Source organism: Cylas formicarius, unplaced genomic scaffold, assembly GCF_029955315.1.
Source record: "Cylas formicarius isolate icCylForm1 unplaced genomic scaffold, icCylForm1.1 PGA_scaffold_12__32_contigs__length_19106922, whole genome shotgun sequence".
Taxonomy (NCBI): Eukaryota; Metazoa; Arthropoda; class Insecta; order Coleoptera; family Brentidae; genus Cylas; species Cylas formicarius.
In genome coordinates this window covers 6,949,151-6,968,229 of record NW_026844225.1, presented here as the reverse complement: position 1 = coordinate 6,968,229, position 19,079 = coordinate 6,949,151, and the positions used below count along the sequence as shown (strand labels likewise).

Genomic DNA, 19,079 nt, shown 5'->3' with positions numbered 1-19,079 from the left:
TACAAATATTGTTATTCACATGCTGCACAAAGTAAAACACAAAAAAAACTGTATTTTTTATAGTAAAATTATTTACTTATTGTTATTAAAATTATTTAACAAATTTAATTATTTAATACTGTTTACCCACAGCCCAAAAGAGACTTCTAATTTTAAAATTAAATTAAAATAAATATAATATAATAAAAAAAATAAAAACAAAACAAGAAAGTTAATTCCATTTGTTTAAATATTATATGTACATGAGCACTTTTAGAATTTAGAAACATAAAGAATGAAGGTTTCTGTTGGTAGCTATTAGCATTTCCTTCGTTTATTAATTTTTAATTTTACGCATTAATAATATTAATATTCAGCAGAACAAATACCTTAACTTCACTTGAGATTTTTCGGCCTGTATACAGTGAGAACCAGGTTTTTGTTACAGTTCAATTATGCACGGAAAAAAATTCCCCATTACCCGAGATTTTTTTATTAAATTTGGTATCTTCTCGATCAAATTCGATTAAAAAAAATTGATTGATTGACGAAAAGGCAGTTTTTCTTAGAACTCTAACATGGAAACAGAGCGATTTAGGGGATAGAAAAAATGATTTCCAGGAAAAACTTGGTTAACCCTGTAGGTACATACATAAATAAAATTGGCATTGTGCGATAAAATGGCGAACAATGTAGGTATTGAAAAAAGAAACCGTTTTGTTCGCACGTGTAAAACGTTTTCATCGCCGTTTAAAAATATCGCCTTTATATTTTATTGCTTCCCAGGAAATTTACATCCCTTTTCAGCTGCCGGGTGATAAATATTTGAAAAATTCTTCGGGGGCCATAATTTCTAAATAAGTCATATTGACATCATATGTCATTGATCTTTTCGAGCAATACAGGCTCGCGTGCCGTGTGGTAAAATATTGTTTGAAACTTTGACGTGGTTGTGGAAATAATGGCAAAATTGAATTGGTTATTGAAGCTGATCCGAAATGAAAAATATTTAAGGTTTTGTGCAATCTGTTTGATATTTAACATTTGGATTGTTTTTAAGTTGTGTTTTAAACTCATTTTTATTATTTGGGCGGTGGGGTTATTTATAGGTTCCGCACAATTAAATTTCAGATTTATTTTTTATTTAGCAGTCAGCACACGATAAATGATCATGACTTGCCAGGCATATCATACACTAGGCAATATTTAAATTTTAAAAAACTGTTTGCAAATAAAAAAAATCAGCTTATAATATACAAATTTACTTTTACTTCTGTATTCTTGCGCGTCGGTTTTTGATGAGTCGAACTTGCTGACGTTTAGCCAATCATCCTGTTGGCTTCTTTAGAGCTTGACTGAAACTGGCTGTTTTTTTTTCGATGTATAGAACTTTAAGTTGGCATTACTGTTCAAGATGGCGACCGTGATTTATTCTCAGTTTGGTTTGGCAATTCATCAAGAATAGACTCACGAATGAACAACGCTTGCAAATAGTGCAATTTTATTTCGAAAATAATGGTTCTGTTCGGAATAAGTATCGCGCACTACGTCCATTTCATCGTCGACAAAATCGTCCATCAGAGCAGTTAATTCGATTAACCATGGAACGTTTTCGCACCACGTTTACTCTTATTGATAACTCGCATCCCCAGAGACGCCGTACGGTGCGTACAGAAGAAGCTATTGCTGCTGTAGAGCGTAGCATTGAGGAAGACCCGAATGAGTCCATCCGCCATCGAGCACAGGAATTGGATCTGTGTCCATCCACTTTATGGAATATTTTGCGGAAGGATCTTCAAGGATCATCAAGTAAGGCGTAGATTCGTCGAATGGGCCCAAAACAAGATTGCCGTTGTTCCCGATTTTCATAAGCGAATTTTGTTTAGCGATGAAGCGCACTTCTAGTTGAATGGCTACGTCAACAAACAAAACTGCCTCATTTGGAACGAAGCTAATCGTCAGGTGTATGTCGAAACACCGTTACATCCAGAAATACTGACTGTTTGGTGCGCTTCATGGGCTGGTGGAATCATTGGTCCGTACTTCTTCAAAAACGATGATGGCCAGAACGTATAGAGCTATGATTACTAACTCATTCATTCCTGAATTGAATAACCATGATGTCCAGGAGATGTGGTTTCAACAAGACGGCGCAACATGTCACACAGCTCGTGCCACAATCGATTTATTGAAAGACACGTTTGGTGACCGCCTAATTTCACGTTTTGGACCTGCAAATTGGCCTCCAAGATCTTGTGATTTAACACCGCTAGACTACTTTCTGCGCTTGACCATTTGGAAGACAACATTCGCCGTGTTATTGCCGATATACGGCCACAAATGTTGGAAAAGTCATCGAAAATTGAACGTCCAGATTGGACTACATCCGCGCCAGCCGTGGCAGTCATATGCCAGAAATCATGTTTAAAATGCAATGACACAAGATTATCTTTCGGATAAATAAAATTCATGTCCATCGAATAATCCATCGTTGTTTTATTGCAACTTAAATTTCTGTACATCGAAAAAAAACAACCCTTATATTGTTTGACGGGGGCGGAGCTAAATGAGGGGCATAAGCACCGTCTCGAATGACTGATTCCCATACTGGTGACAGGTAGAGACCTGAGTCGCGGTTAAGATTGTTAGGTTTTTGATAGATTTCTATAGACTCTCGAATTTTCCGTTGGTAGAAGAATTGATTACATGCAAGGATATTAGTTTTATCGAATAAAATTTTATGTCCGGTTTCGTGATTGTGTTCGGCAACTGCTGATCAGTTTATTTGTCTTAATCTTAAAGCTTTTTCATGTTCTTTCAGCCTAGTTGATATTTTACGTCCGGTCTCTCCAGTGTATTCTTTGCCGCATATGCATGTAATGTTGTAAACTCCTGGCATCTTAAATGGGAAATCTGGTTTTGACGTTGTATTTCTTTAGAAATTTTGATTTGTGGTCAGTGATATTTTGAATGTAAGGAAGGACCACACTGGCAAGTGTAGGATTGCTTTCGGCCTCATTGCTATTGGAAGGTTGTGGTGAAGTGTATTTTGTTATGAAACGCTTAATATCTTTTATGTGGAAATTATTAGAGAAATGAGCAGAGGTAAGGTGTTTTAATTATGTTTGCCACTGTGGTCCTTCCTTACAGTTAAAACATCACTGACCACATATCAAAAGTTCTAAAGAAGTATAACGTCAAAACCAGATTTACCATTTGTCCAAAAATCTTTCAACATCTGCGGTCCGTCAAAGACAAAATTCCATTTGAGATTCTAGGAGTTTACAGCATTCCATGCGTATGCGCCAAAGAATATATTGGAGAGACGGGACGAAAAATATCAACTAGGCTCAAAGAACACGAAATAGCCTTACGACTAAGACAAATAAACTCATCAGCAGTTGCCGAACACAATCACGAAACCGTACATAAAATTGTATTCGATAAAACTAAAATTCTTGCATGTAATCAATTCTTCTACCAACGAAAAATCCGAGAGTCTATAGAAATCTATGAGCAACCTGACAATCTTAACCGCGACTTAGGTCTTTACCTGTCACCAATTTGGGAATCAGTCATTCGAGACGGTGTTTATACCCCTCATTAGCGCCCCCCTCAAACAATATATAAGCAGGTACAGAGTAAAATACCAGCCAGTTTCGGTCAAGCTCTGAAGCAGCCAACAGGATGATTGGCGAAACATCACCAATTTCGACTCAACAAAAACCGACGCAGGAGGAATCCAGAAGTTTTGTAAAAACACCACTAGTTGAAGTTTTAAGAACCAAATCGTGTGAGACTCGGTGTTAGAGTAGTTGAAGAGAAATAATTGTAAAAAAATTGGATGATAGTGATAGTATAGATAAAAAAGTTTTCGGCTTGATCAAGAAAAACGATGTTCTAATGTGTTTATACCAGTTTTCAACGTAGATTCGTCAAGCTATTCAAAATACTAATTTACAGCTTCGATTACTTCTTCGTTGCTCTTAAGTCTTTTACCGTCAAGGAATGTTTTGGGGTTACAAAACAGATAATAGTAATTTGTGGATTTTGGACAGGACAACAATCGACGTTATCGTGATGAAACAAAAATTTTTTCTCCACCAAATAAGGGCGTTTCATTTGCACCTCGTGCTTCAGGCATTTCAATCACTCTGCGTAGTATTACCCTTTTCGAGGTAATCAGTGTATATAATTCCGTTCGCATCCCAAAAAAACAGTAGTCATAACCATGGTTTTAGCCTTCTTTGGTTGGCAACCCAGTGTTTTGGCTGTTCCTTATTTTCAGGAGTGTAGTGATGGACCCAAGTCTCATCCATGCAAAAATTCATTTGGAGTTTTTAGTCGAGCCTTAGCAAACGCGACACCTACCTTGCACACAGCTATTTCATGTTTAAATGGTTGTGCAAAATATTTCGCACACGTTCAGCTGACATCCTACAGGTCTCAGGTATCCAACACTCCAACACAATTTGATGAATTTTCTCAATCATTTTTGTAGTTATGACCTCCAGTCAGAGGTGCTCACACGGCCTATTTTAAATTCAGAAACCGACTGCTTAATGGTTGAATATGATAAGGAGAAGTCTCCTATTGAATCCATTTTTTCTTTAATTTGTTTTGGTGTGAAACCTTTCAAATAGAAGTACTTCATGACACCACATTTTTCCAATTTTTATATTTACGGTTTACTATTATACAGTACGTAATATAACAGAATATATTTTGTGTTTCTTATACCTTATATCTTATACATAGTCATAACCATTTATCGTGTATGGCGCTATGATAAAAAAGAAACGTCAAACAAGTTCGGTTATACTATTTTCAAATCTTCTGGATTCGCCATGCGTGGCTTCTTCAGAGCCTAGCTGAAACTATGAAGAAGCCAACAGGATGATTGACGAAACGTCAGCAATTTCGATTCAACAACAATCGATGCAGGAAGAATCCAAAAGTTTTGTAGATAGTATTACAATAGCCTGTGGAAGTTCCTTTGAAAAATTAAGCTGGGTTATCTCAGACAGTTAGCGCACAAAATGAGTTATAATATGATAATAAAGACCCCTGAAAAAAACTTGCATCTGTATTAAGAAACACTTTGATTATAAATGGTCTACTTTTGAGTTTTCTAAAGGTTTACATCCAAGTTTAGCGACTTTGTGAAAATACCTTAAATCCTCCCAGGTCAGAATTAATTTGCTGGCATTAGACAACGTGACCGCTGTTTCTAGGCAGTGTGGGTCTCCACCCAATAATTAAAAAAATACCCAAAGTAAAAAAAAATATTAAAGCGATAGTCATAGATAGAGTAAAGTTCATTATCTCATTGGTTTCAAAAGTTATGAGAAAATGGTAAATACATTGTTAGGATGCATAATTTAAAATAATTTTAAACTATACAGGTTGGCTCAAAAACGCGTGACGAATAAAACATACGTGGGATACCCTATTTTTAAATTTTGTTTTCAATGGTTTTGAAATTCTTCAACTTTTTTATTAATGCTTTAAAATAATTTTCAATTTTCAACTTTTGTATTTACCATTGTCTTATAACTTTTGAAATTAATGAGATAATGAGCTTCTTTATTAAACCTTACTTTTTAAATCACCCTTATGAAACACCCTGTATTCATATTATCTGTTTTGCAATTCCCGCGTTGTATTAAAAAAAAAAAAGAGAGGATATCGATGGTTGTCCTTGGATACACACATATTACGATTTCATGCTTCGCAATTTCCTCACACAGATATTCAAATATTTTATTTCCATTTCGGCTTTCACCAATGCGGAATTCTGGCCTCCCTTGGGGTTACAAAATGCTAATCGCTTAGGTGAATGAAAATATGGCCCCAAACTTTGCATACAGCTGCAACTTTGATTGATTATTGAAAAAAATAGTGTCGTAAAATTTTCATTCCGAATTACTTCGGCATAAATCGATGCTTAATTTTAAACCTCAGCTGGTCCCATTAGTTCAGAGCGAATAATTAGAGACCTACTTCAAATTCCAATTTAAAAACGCGCGCTTATTTAATTAATAAATTCTAAAGTACAATTAATTGTTGACTGAAGCCTTACCTTGTTTTGTACTCGCTATGAATATTTTAATGAGTTTTGCTGACGGCCATTTGCTGGTTTTATGTCCCTGAAGTATATCCAAAATAGTTTCGTCGTTATTCTTCATGGTGCTTATAAATCTTTAATTCTAATTAAAAAGGTCAACTTTTATCAGGTAGTCAGTATTTACAGTAAGTCTACGATACGATTGTCAGATTCGAGTTCACAGTTTCCCGATTACATTAGAATAATAAAATAGAATGATTTGGAGAACGTTTCGAGTAACCTCTATTGCTTGGAACATCTTTTTGTCATCTTACCTAAAATATAAAAAAAGAATTTACAAAGGAACTCCTTCATTTCAATTTCTATTTATAGACGTAACTAAGTATTACCTTTGAAAAATGACGGAGATGATTCTTTGTTAGGCTTCCATTTTGCTTTACAATACGCGTTCCTCATAAAATTCGTCGTTAATATTGCAAAATAAATTTCTCAAGAAAGGGAAATAAGTTTCGAACTACTTTAATTTTAGTTAAGAGCATTTTTTTAATTTCTATACAAATATACTGTGCAAAATGAATTCATCGAAACGGAAGGAAAAATACCAAAAGCAGATCTTATAAAAGCGCTTCCACAACATCATAAACTTGTTATCTCAATTGGTCCTTTTTACTGGATGGCATAAAATTTCATGGTCCGCCTAACTATTCTGAACTTAGCGCAAAAAGATTTTATCTCAAATTAGTGTGGGTTTTAAATCCTGTTAAGATAGAAGACATTTAATGGTAAATCACATTCGAACTTGCAGTTGGTCATTTCAAAATTTGGAATAAGCTATTGTAGCGTGGTTTGCAATGAAAGAACCAACTTTGTTGATCTTCAGGGTGAAAATTTTTAGCCTGGAACCTATCTTCTTCTAACATTACTGTCATATCGCTAGACAAGTGCAAAGCCTTTTTGAAGATAGTAACAAAACGGTTATGAAACCAGTATACATTTTGGATAAGTTAGGAAGACGAAGAAAAATTTAATTAATTCATTTTGCTCAGTATATTTTATAAGTTTAAGACATTGTATTTAATTAAAATAAATACTCATCCCTATAATGCCTCTATAATACTGCTTTAAAATGAGGTACAGTCAAAAATTTATTACTGGGGACATTGTTTAAATGACAGCCATACATAACTAGCAATTTGAGTCTTTGATTCTTTTATTCAACATGTCATTTAGTTTGTGTTTACATTTACAATAACAAAGTGAAACACTAATTAAAAAGTATATCAGTTAACAAATAATTCTATGGCAGGTTAAATTAAATACAATAAAACAAAAATTTATATATCTATAAATAAAATTTATTTGTTTTACTGGCTTGGTAGAGCTTGCCGCCATTATTGCTTCCGTTTCATTTGTTACTCTTATATTTTTCACTCTCCGTTAAATTGCATTTCATATAAATTTTTCCTTTTTTATTTTTGATGATTTATACACTTCGTGTTTAACTTTCTTTGATACAATTTTTTTTTGCTTTTTCATTTTTCAATAATTATATAAAACCAATGATTGTGGTGTTTAATTAGCTTTATTTTATTGAAATATTTTCTTTTCTTTACTATTTGTTATACATCTGTGGTTGGTAAGAATGCAGTTATGTTGTTATATTATTATTATCCCTATGGTCTACAATTTTTTTTAAACTGAAAGCGAAAAAAATCCAAATCAAATAATAGGGGAAATATAGGGAGTGAAACACCCTCCTGGTGACGTCTGTGAGTTAAATAAATGTCTGTGTTTACTGCCCTTGCGTAACACCGTCACAATACATTACAATAGGTTAAAATACTGCTGTAAGTAATTGGGTTGATTGTGTAGGAAAGATAAATGCAATCGACTATAGCCCATAACAAGTACAATAAGCCGAAATAAATATAGAGATCTCCACAATAAGATGATTATTATTTTGCAATGCTTTGAAGAGGCGAGACGTCTGACATGTGAATGCGGATTCTCCTGTCTCTGGCAAAATCTTAATTAAGGCACTCTAAAATGCACTTTGCCTAACATCCTTACTAAATGAAAAGCAAGTTGCTTTCAGGCTCACCTTGCCTTTGCCTGAAATTGCCACTATACGATATTCTACAATGCTTAAATTTTATTGACTGTTTTCAAAAATGCCTCAGCTTTAACTCGGTTTACCTACACCGTGTGCCAAATAAAACGATCGACTATACGATCTGGAAACCTATAGGAGGTGCAAAAAAAACTTTCGTACAAAAGTTTCTTGTGTTGTGTTGTGACATCAACTTTGTTATTTGAAATAGAACACCCCATATATTTATTCATTTTTTGAATCCTTGGTTAAAATAACGGTCACTTTCTTAAGAAATTCCTATTCGAATTTTGCACAGTTTAGGCAGAAATTGAGGTTATGTGTTTTTTTTTTCATATTTTCATTACCCCATATAAAATTGTGTTGTGACGCTACTGGCCCAGGCATTACAACAAAAATTTAACAAATGCGCTTATACAGGGTGTCCCAAATAGGTGGTGCCGTTTTCAATTGGATCACCCTATATTTTTATTCAGATATCAATTCTAGGACAATAAATAAGGGAAGTTTGTAATTTACCTTATATTTAAATTTTACTTACTTTTTGAGATACTCGAGGTTTAATATAACATCCGTATAAATTCTTGTTCAATTTAAAGCTGCCCCTATTAGGTCACTTGTTGGCAGTATTAGGTATTTTTTAAATAGCAAAGACATGATACTACTTCTTTCAATGATGTAATAGTCCAGAAATACGAATAACGTCCATTAATACGTGGAAATTTTGAAAAAAAAAACAACTCTATACCACACACTTTAATAGACTGAATAAAACTACAGAATTCATATTTAAAGAAACATTTAATAGTTAATTATTTAGTTTTATATTAAAAACACCCAATAACAAAAATAAATAATTACAATTTATAGGTCAACCAAAAAAACTATAACTTACGTAAAATGCAAATAAAATATATACTTACAAAAAACTTAACAACTTTTTTAATAGAAATATGAAAAACAACAAAACAACAGAAATGCCAAAGTTTGTTTGTGGTTAAATTTTCCTTGCAAAACCTGGATCAGTAGCGTCACAACACAATTTTATATGTGACTATAAAAATATGAAAAAAAAACACATAACCTCAATTTCTGCCTAAACTATGCAAAATTCGAATAAGCATTTCTTAAGAAAGTCACCTTTATTTTAACCAGGGATTCAAAAAATGTCGAAATATACAGGGTGTTCCATTTAAAATAACAAAGTTGATGTCGGAGGGACACTTTTGGAACACCCTGTATCAAAAAAATTATATTATTTTAAATCTTGAGGAGATTCCAAGAAACTTTTGTACGAAACTTTTTTTCGTATCTCCTACGGGTTTTCAGATCGTATAGTGGATCATTTTTTTTGACACATGATGTACATAAGCAAGTCATATCAACTCAATCATACTGAACTTTGCATTATATGCCACCTCCAAGAAACTCATACTCTTTTTCACGTACTGTTTTGGTCTTTTTATAACTAGGAAAAATTCGATAATTTTAAAACTAGAGTCATGGCGGTTTTCTGTACAGGCTGGCTGTCCATTCTGAGACTTAGATCTCTTTAATGAATTTTGTTTCTCTTCCTTTTGCCTTTTTATGTTTCCTTTGTTATAATTAATAGGTTCGCTGTTACAATGAACTGAAGCAATACGGAAGACTCTTGTTATATCAACAACTGAATTTCCTCATAAACAATAATAAATAATGTAGCTATTTAAACATTATTACTAATTTTAAAGGATCGTTCCTTAATAGCGTGTCTATCTAAATGGGGATCTGTACTTCTGTAAAGTTTTTTCCGCATTCGTCTAACAAAATAATTTTTTTTAAAAATGCAAAAATTTAATTAACTCCTCAAAAACATAGCGAAGAGTGAATTGACAATGTCCTTTATAAATCCTAATTTGTTCTAGACGGTGTAGTGAAATGTAAAACTTTTAATTTAATTAATTTTAATTAAGAACGTTGCGACTGAACGCAAAATAGGAAGAGGTGACTTTTATGCAGAAACGACTCTATCCTGAGAAAATGTCACTTATTTTTTGATGACTTTACCTTTTTTTTTGTTTCTTAAAATAAATTATCCCAGACAATACAGAACAGCCTGTACAACTGAATTTTTATGAATTTCTCGGAATTACTTTTTTGTGAAAAGTGGTGGCGTTTTTTTTAACAGTATAAGGTGTAGTGGATAATAGTTTATCTACAAGTTGTTGTGAAAAAGTGATAAATCATCTATATTCTTTAATATTTGCCCAAAAATGACGTGAAACACAAGACCAGCGTAGGTGTGTCATTTTTCTATATGTTTCAAAATTGTGCTTTTTCTATTTTCAATCTCATTTAAGGCGATTAACTTTTAAAACGACAATTTGTGATTTCTAATTAATATACAGTGTGTCCCACTTAAGAACTGTAGGATAGAAATCTCAAGAAAAGTCATAGTCATAGAGAGACAAGAGAGAACTACTATTAAAGATTTTTTAAAGAATAAATTATCAGGAGTACTATACCGATTTTTGATTTTTGTAGATTTGTAAAATTTTGGATTAAGGTTTGAATTTTTGATTTTTGAACACTGTATATTATAAAATTGTAATTTAAATTTCTTTTATTTGCTTTCGGTAGATTTGATCGAGTTGATTTCAATCTACTTTTCAATTAAATTTCCTTTCCTTAGATAATATGTTCATTAGTGTTATGCCTCCGTAATGAATTAGAAATTTCCATCTTCGGATACATACTCTGGCTTCGCAGCATATTAGATGGCACCTGACATCCCGCTTTAACCATATTATCCAGCATCTCTCGTTATTTCGTCGTAATTTATCACACGCATAGAAAAATCAAAAAGTTAATCAGCAGGCGCTTTCTTCGAAAATTCATCAGAGTATTTAATGCGATTCGTCATTTAACGCGTTAACTTTTATCGATCGACGAATGAACTCTAGCCCACAACAAAGGAAATGAATAGAACTGAATATGGAGATCTCCACAACAATAATTGAAAACTTCGCGGATATTAATTGGAATTACAAAAGGACGATAGAAAAGCAGGGTCCGTAAATGAATAGGGCGAGAGTTAAAGTGCAGTGGTATAGCGGCTGGGGACCAACGAACGAACAATTTTCAAAAAAAAGCCGCTTGAATTTAAAATACGTCTCCTTGGCAGGCCAAAACTTACCGCTTAAAATTTCTTCCAGTATTTTCTTATCACAGTTCACTTTATATATGATATTGGATAATACTTGTAGCTCGCATCTTCATTGTTTGGAGTTATCTGAAAATAAATTGAAGAGTAATACAAATACGCATTTATGTTAAAAAGTTAAAATCGGAAAAATTGAAAAAAACATACATTTTAATAACGACATTGAAACCTGATCACCTAATTTAATGGAATCTGTTGAATGTACATGTCACACAAACTTATTAATGAAGTTCGTCTTCAGAAAAAGCCAAATTATTGTCTATTAAATACCAAAAAATTTTAAAAACTTCTTGAAAGCACTGCCTAGTTTAACATTCTGTGTAATAGCCATTAAAGAGTTTGTTTCAATAGAGAAAGAATGAAATGAGCCTTCATAGAAATTGAAACACCCAAACTCTTCATATACTATGACATACGTTTTTCAGTATCTAAATCAATTGCAAAATTTTCATACTGTTTGTGATGTCATTAATACATACATTGAAAATGAAATGGCACCAGATGTTGCGCTTGGAAAGAAAGAAATGGATAAGTTCATCAATGGGGTCAAACTGTCTCGCTATAATATCTGGGGTGCTTCAAGGTTCCATTCTGGAACCAATTTTATACTGTGTAAAAACGTTCGCAAAAGTATGCAAATGATACACACAACTTTATGACTAATTTCGGGGAAAAAACATTTTGCAAAGCTGTCAAATCATATAGAATATCCTAGAAATCATTAATACAATGTGCCTAGAGAAATCACTGAATCTTAATCCAAAAAAATCTATAGTAATGTTGTTTGGTAGGCTCGTGCATGTTGATGTTGATTGTCTTAACTAAAATTGCTCTGAAAGTGGAGGCAAAAACTTTGGGTTTATGCTGGACAATAAACTAACATTCAATGTATTAAAAAATCCATCCATATGGACCTAAAAATATTTTAAACAAATCATTAAAGACGATTCTATTTGATTCGATAGTTTTAACGACAGTGACCACCAGAAACTGCCTCAAAACGAAAACCAAGATGCAGAAGTACTGCTAAAGTTTTTTTTCTCTCACTACCACTAGACTCGGAAAATTAGAATGTAGGTTTCCATTAGGTTTTCGGCATTTTTCTTTGGTATGCGTAGAATCAAATGGGGAAAAGTGGATTTTATTAAAAAGTATTAGCATCGAAAACCCTGGTATTGACATTTGCGACGGTTTCAGAGTTAAGTGTTTGTTGATGACTGTCACTACTGTAGGAGCTCGGAAATAGTGCAAGATCCAATATGTCGGTAGACCACATACCGCTACAGTTACAATAAACTCCACAAAAACCAATGTAACCCTTCTTCCCTGACCAGCAAAGTCCCCAGACGCATCACCTATTGAATATAAATGGAATATAATAGGGAAAAGCTTTCCACATCATATAATTTTTTACAGAGGATGCTATGATTGATTGTTATTTTCAAATGTCATTACTGAGGATTTATCAGAATTAAGTAGTAATAATTATAAAATCTAGTCAAATCAGAATTAATGCTATCGTTTGCTACGTTAAGGAGTGTCTTGATATCTACGGTTTATTTATGGTATAAAAGAATTTGATCTAGTCTCTCATTAGAACTAATTGTTATGCATCATTTTATAGGGGTTGAACTTTGAACAATTTTTAATTGCTTTCATCTCCTTTTCTGCAATTGATCTAGTTATCTAGTTATATATGAAGGTTAGCGCCAAAATTTCCCGGCTTGACAATAGATGCAGTTCCAGTATCACGATAAAACATTGTCTTCTTTTAAATATATATCTTAGTAGGCTGCGAAAAAAAATTGAAGTCTTGCTTCACATAGTTTTTTATTGACAGCATTTTAAACAAGACGTGTCCGAAAAAATGTCACCAATAACGCAAATTGAATATAAAGCAGTCATTAAGTTTTTGACAAAAGAAGGGTTAGCACCTAAACTTATTAAAGAAAGGCTGGATGGTGTGTACTGCCAAAGTTCTCCTTCGTATTCTGTAGTGAAAAAATGGGCGAAACGTTTTCGAATGGGGCAGGAGTCCCTTGAAGATGATTCAAGAACTGGTCGACCAGTGGAGGTCATAACGGAAGATATTGTTGCGATTGTGGAAAAGGTGGTATTGAGTGATCGACGTTTAAAGGTCGAGGGAATCTCAAAAATTACTAAGCTTTCTGACACAATGAATCCTGCATGATCATTAAGGTATGCATAAGGTTAGTGCAAGATGGGTTCCTAAAAACCTTTCGGCTATTCAAAAACAACGCCGTGTCCAGTGGGCGCGGTCTTTTTTGGAACTCTGTGGTCGGAACCGAAACCTGTGATGTGTGTCAGTGGTAAATATTACGCAACCTTATTACATAAGTTGCGAGACTGCATACGTGTAAAACGTCGAGGAAAACTGACCAGAGGCGTGCGTCTTTTGCACGATAATGCAGCTATCCACACTGCTGGTGTTGCACAAGCTGTCATTTTAGAGTGTCGGTTCCAACAGATAGATCATCCCCCGTATAGTTCAGATATGGCCACCAGCGACTATTATTTGTTTTGATATTTGAAAAAGGATTTACGTGGATGGCGGTTTAATGACGAAGTTGAGTTAAAAGAGGCTGTTTTAGCTCATTTTGCAGACAAACCAAAAGAATATTAATAATAATAATATTAAAGGGATTAAGTTGGAGATGTAATTAGTGTATTAAAAAAAATAATAAAAAATTGTTACTCTACTTTGTTTCTTTCATATTGAGGCCGGGAAATTTTGGCGCTGCCCTCGTATCTTACTGTAATATATATTGAATACAACATGCTTCTTCTTCTTATTATTATTATCATTATTATTATTTACTATAAACATCTTGCCAAAGAATCCGCCTCTAAACATTACATTGAGAACGCACGTTAGCTCAATTATTTAAACCAAAAACATTAACTGCTTAATGGAGCCTATAATTTAAACACTTCAATCCTCCAGCACTCGCTTTATATTGAATTCTCGTAATTCGAGGAAAATTTGTAGAACAAAATCAATCCGTTATAGAAGCAGTGCGTCCGACATGAAGTGGAAGATAATCATTCGAATTACCTTGTGATATTAATTACGCTAACATGCAAAACCATTTCCACGAAACAATACGTTATTATCAATCAGCACGAGTTTCTTACTCGAACGTATTAATATCAGACAAGCGTTGAGAACATTGCGATTAATTTACAAACTTTGCATTGAGCCGAAATAAATCATTACAATTTACTTCCCCCTTAACAAAATTCTGCTGACGATCACCAGACTTTTATTTTTTAACTAATGAACGATGAAGGTAATAAATTGAGTAGGAAAATATTTAGGAATATCGTCGAACTATAAAAGCTTTTACGACCGTAAACACAATTTAATTAGGTTTAAGACCATGACCATGAGCTGGCCTTAATGGAGGAAAGCAACAATTTTTTTTTGTTTTTATTTGGGGTCATTAAAGGAAGTAGGTGGAAAATCGAAACAAAAGAATCCAATGAAAAAAATTTGAAACGTTTCGCTTTGAAGTCTTATTAGCAGCAGGCATTAATATCAGTTGCAACTCTGTGAAAAAAAGGCACATTGAACGTTTACACTCGCAAATATCTCCCATAAACATTTAAAATATCGTTTTCATCTCTTATTTTCTTGAAAGAGTGTCTGCTCCATTTAGATTTCGCGCAGGTAATTTTTATTCCTGGCTGGAATGAAAGGAAACCTTTTATCCCGAAAAATGCTGCGCGACACACGAACAAATTCGCAGGGTTTTGTTGCCGTGTTATATCATTCAAATTTTTCAATTATTTTTATACGATTGTGGTGCAAAATGCATTACTAAACAATGCCCTTCAACATAAATCTCGCATTTTGCTGTAGACGGGGTTTCGTGACATCGATCAATACTGGCAAAATTATTGGACTTGGAATTTATTATTTACTTGTTAAAATTTCAATGAATAGTTACGAGGGTGTTTCATAAATTATTTTTATTATTTCATTAAGTATTGTTCACTAACAAACACTCCTCCCAATATGATGCACAAATGCTATTGATATAATAATTTGAAAAATTTTCAGTAAGCGATATTTCATAAGTTTTAAAAGCAGACAAACGCTGTCTCAAGCTTAACTAGCTGCTGCCTTTATAGCTTTTGGAAAATCCTGTCTAAAATGATTTTCAAATAATCGAAAGTTGTTAGATTCCAAATACAAGGTAAATACTCTTGGATTTGGAGTACCATGAAGATAACAGCAAAATTTTTTGAAAATTTGTTTTAATTTTGTCCCCTAACAAACATTCCTCCGAATATGATGATTAAATGCTATTGATATAATTATAAGAAAATTTTTCAAAAGCGATATTTTACAAGTTTTAAAAACAATGCTATCTCAAACTTAACTAACTGTTGCCTTTCTAGCTTTTGAAAAGTCCCGTCTAAAATGATTTTCAAGTAATCAAAAGTTTATAAATAGGTTATAAATACAAGGCATTGGACTTGGACTACCATGAAAATAACGGTAGAATTTTTTTCGCCTCCGTATATGGTAATGGACATTTATGTAAAATTCTAAGGTCAAATACTAATTCGAAAAATTTTAAAAGGGTATCAGTACACAATTCCGTAAAATTTTTATTTCTGATTTTATTTGTTTGAAATCTGCAACTTCTGACCCCAAAGCGTAATCCAAAGGCGATTTTTTATAGGACTGATTCTTCCGATTTCGTATTTAAAATCCGACAATAGACCTTTCCAAACGTTCATCTTTAAAATTTGGTCGCAAACTATAAAGAATTAAAAGGAAATTAAAAAATCGACATAAGCATACCATTAATTGAATTCGTAAACGGGTTGAGTCTGCAATCACTCAAATATTGACATTTTTCTAAAAATTTATACTTCGGATATCGGAATTGTGAACGCTTCTGCTCGCAAATTTAATGATTTTTATAAAGTGATTATGTAATTTCTAGCATGAAAGCGAACATTCTGTATAGCGAAATGAAATTTTGCAGGATATTGGTTTTCCTCAAGCCTGCTATGCCAGATTTTAAATAAAAAATCTTTAACATTAAAAAATCTTGTACAAATTTTGTACCTTAATAAATTTTATATCAAGTTTTCCAAAATTTTCTAAAACCTTACGCGTAGCATTACGAGACACCATTGCGAGTGCTAAGATTGAGACACCAATGAGGGACTAACCTACTCCTCGCCGACATATATCGACATGATTGGCAATAGCAAGATCAATCTGAAAGACACTCTATATATATATATATATATATATGATGACACTATATTCCGGGATATCATCCGTTCGCTCGTTGAACTCCGACTGGAATCCTGCAAATCTTGCATCCGACTGGAATCCTGCAGGCGTTTCGCCAAAATCTCACTTGGCATCTTCAATGCTCGCGCTCCGAAAACACTTCGAACACTCAGTGTATATATATATATATATATATATATATATATATATATATATATATATATATATATATATATATATATATATATATATATATATATATATATATATATATATATATATATATATATATATATATATATATATATATATATACATATATACATATATACATATATACATATATACATATATATATATATATATATATATATATATATATATATATATATATATATATATATATATATATATATATATATATATATATATATATACATATACACATATATCGACATGATTGGCAATAGCAAGATCAATCTCAAAGACACTCTCGAACGAATCAACATTTGAACGGACAACATCGAATAAAAATTAACGAGAAACAAAAAACCGTATACAGATGGTTATACAATACACAAAAGAAAGGCCAGGAGATTATAGTGGACAGGTCATATAATGACAAAGCTAGTATTAGGATGACTTCTTAAGTGGAGAGATTACATTAGAAAAGTCCTACGAGCCATAAATATAATTTCCAGCCCTTTTCCACTGTTATTTCTATAATACAGGACTTTTTTTATTAAATAGCGTCCTTGAGACTAGATAAAAATTCCAATTCAACTTTCTATTCTTCTGTTCAAAACTTAACCATTAACGAGGAAAAATAATTGTATAGGACAAGTTTGGCGTAATAAATATACGTGCAATAGGCATCTCTATGTAAATAGAGCTTTCGGAGCTTTAGGGATAATGAAATTATTTGCATATTTTGTCGTTTATCTTAGCCGATATCCAGATGAAAATTCAGTTCCACTTCTATTTGAATTTTTTAGTAGTTTCGATATTAAAAACTTTCCAATGTACGTTTACAGCGGGGCTCATACTTTAATATAAATGCATCTTTAAACGTAGCGTTCCGCCCCAAGCCAAGGTTCCGTGCGAAAATGGGTGAATATATGGAAGGGATGTTATTAATATCGATCTGTTTTGGCATGCTTCGCGTTTTTCACTTCGCACCTCCCAAACTTTATAAATAAAATGTTTTACCTGGTGAAGGGAACCAGTTTAGGCGCGATAAGGTTTAAAATATGAGTTCGCCGACACGATGGCAATTTGCCTATTTTATAGCATTTTTTTTAAGTAAAGAGCCCCAAACTTTCCGATTTTCATTCAAAAAACTGCGTAGTTTATGTAAATTATTTTTTGTATTTTTACGTAAAGACAAGTGAAAAATAAAATCAATAAAGCTTGAGTGCCTATCGCAAAGTCTCCAAATCTCAAATTTCAGGTTTGCAATATAATTGCAGAGACTTTTATTAATTAACATTAATCATTATTCATACTAATCAAATAAATATCCGTGGTTTACTATTTTCTAAGAGACGATTGTAATAGAGGTTATTTTGGCCTTCCTCTGAGAAGTTTTTAATTAAGAAGTCAATTACTATTTTGCAGTTAGATCTGTTATTCTTCTTCCTGAGCCCAAATAAATAACGAATGACCTAAAAAGTTCGCTAATGGATAGGATTCGAAATAGAACAGTATTTTTTGGTTTTAAAACTTTAAATCATTCAAATTCAAAACGATTTTAGGTAACCACATTAACTTTTCAATGTGTTCTATAGGAGTCATGGAATTTGGTCTGCACCCATATTTAAACTTTAGAAATACTGTAAAAAAAAACGTAGTAAATCCCTTGTTCCTAAATATATCCTGATACTGGTTCTATAAGAATAGTTAGTAACACTAAAAATTTCAATGAAGCTTTAGTTTTGTCTTATATATCTGCTGAAACATGGTGTATAATAAATTGTAGTTTACTATATTTTAAGAGATCATTCTAATAAACGTTTATTGTTCTGAGAGACAATTTTCCTCTTTTGCAGTTACATAGATGTTGTTTCTTACTGTCCCCCAATCAAATAATTTAAATGCATTACGTTTTTCAAAACGAAAAATAAGAAAATATAAATTAAAAAGAAATTTGTGAACATTTTCAGAATGGAGTATTTTTTTCGAGTTTTTAATATTGAAAATAAATTTATATCTCCATATTTCGTCCGGATTTTTTTTTCAGGGAAATAAATTGCAAGGAAAGAAAAGGGAGCAACGGTGATTTGAACAGCACTCGTAACGTAACGTAACGTGGTTCGCTATGACTTTTTTCTTATAGAGTGTATAAAAGAACAAGTGCCCTTAGGAAGACTCAACTTCGCATAGTAAGGGTGGTCATTATGGTATAAAGTAAGTATTTTTAATCTAAAGAAAATGTATGCAAAAT

The 19,079-nt window shown here is 32.7% G+C and overlaps 1 protein-coding gene across 1 annotated transcript in view; it reads right to left on the bottom strand.

The window, feature by feature from the left end:
- Nucleotides 1-19,079, bottom strand: part of LOC132695764 (protein qui-1) — a 63,961-nt gene that overhangs the window by 41,574 nt on the left and 3,308 nt on the right. The window contains exons 2-3 of the mRNA XM_060660221.1: nt 11,332-11,427; nt 6,062-6,360 (exon numbers count right to left, since the gene is read on the bottom strand). Of these exons, the coding sequence (XP_060516204.1) occupies nt 6,062-6,167 (106 nt within the window). The 5' untranslated portion in view covers nt 6,168-6,360; nt 11,332-11,427. The remainder of the gene's footprint in view (nt 1-6,061; nt 6,361-11,331; nt 11,428-19,079) is intronic.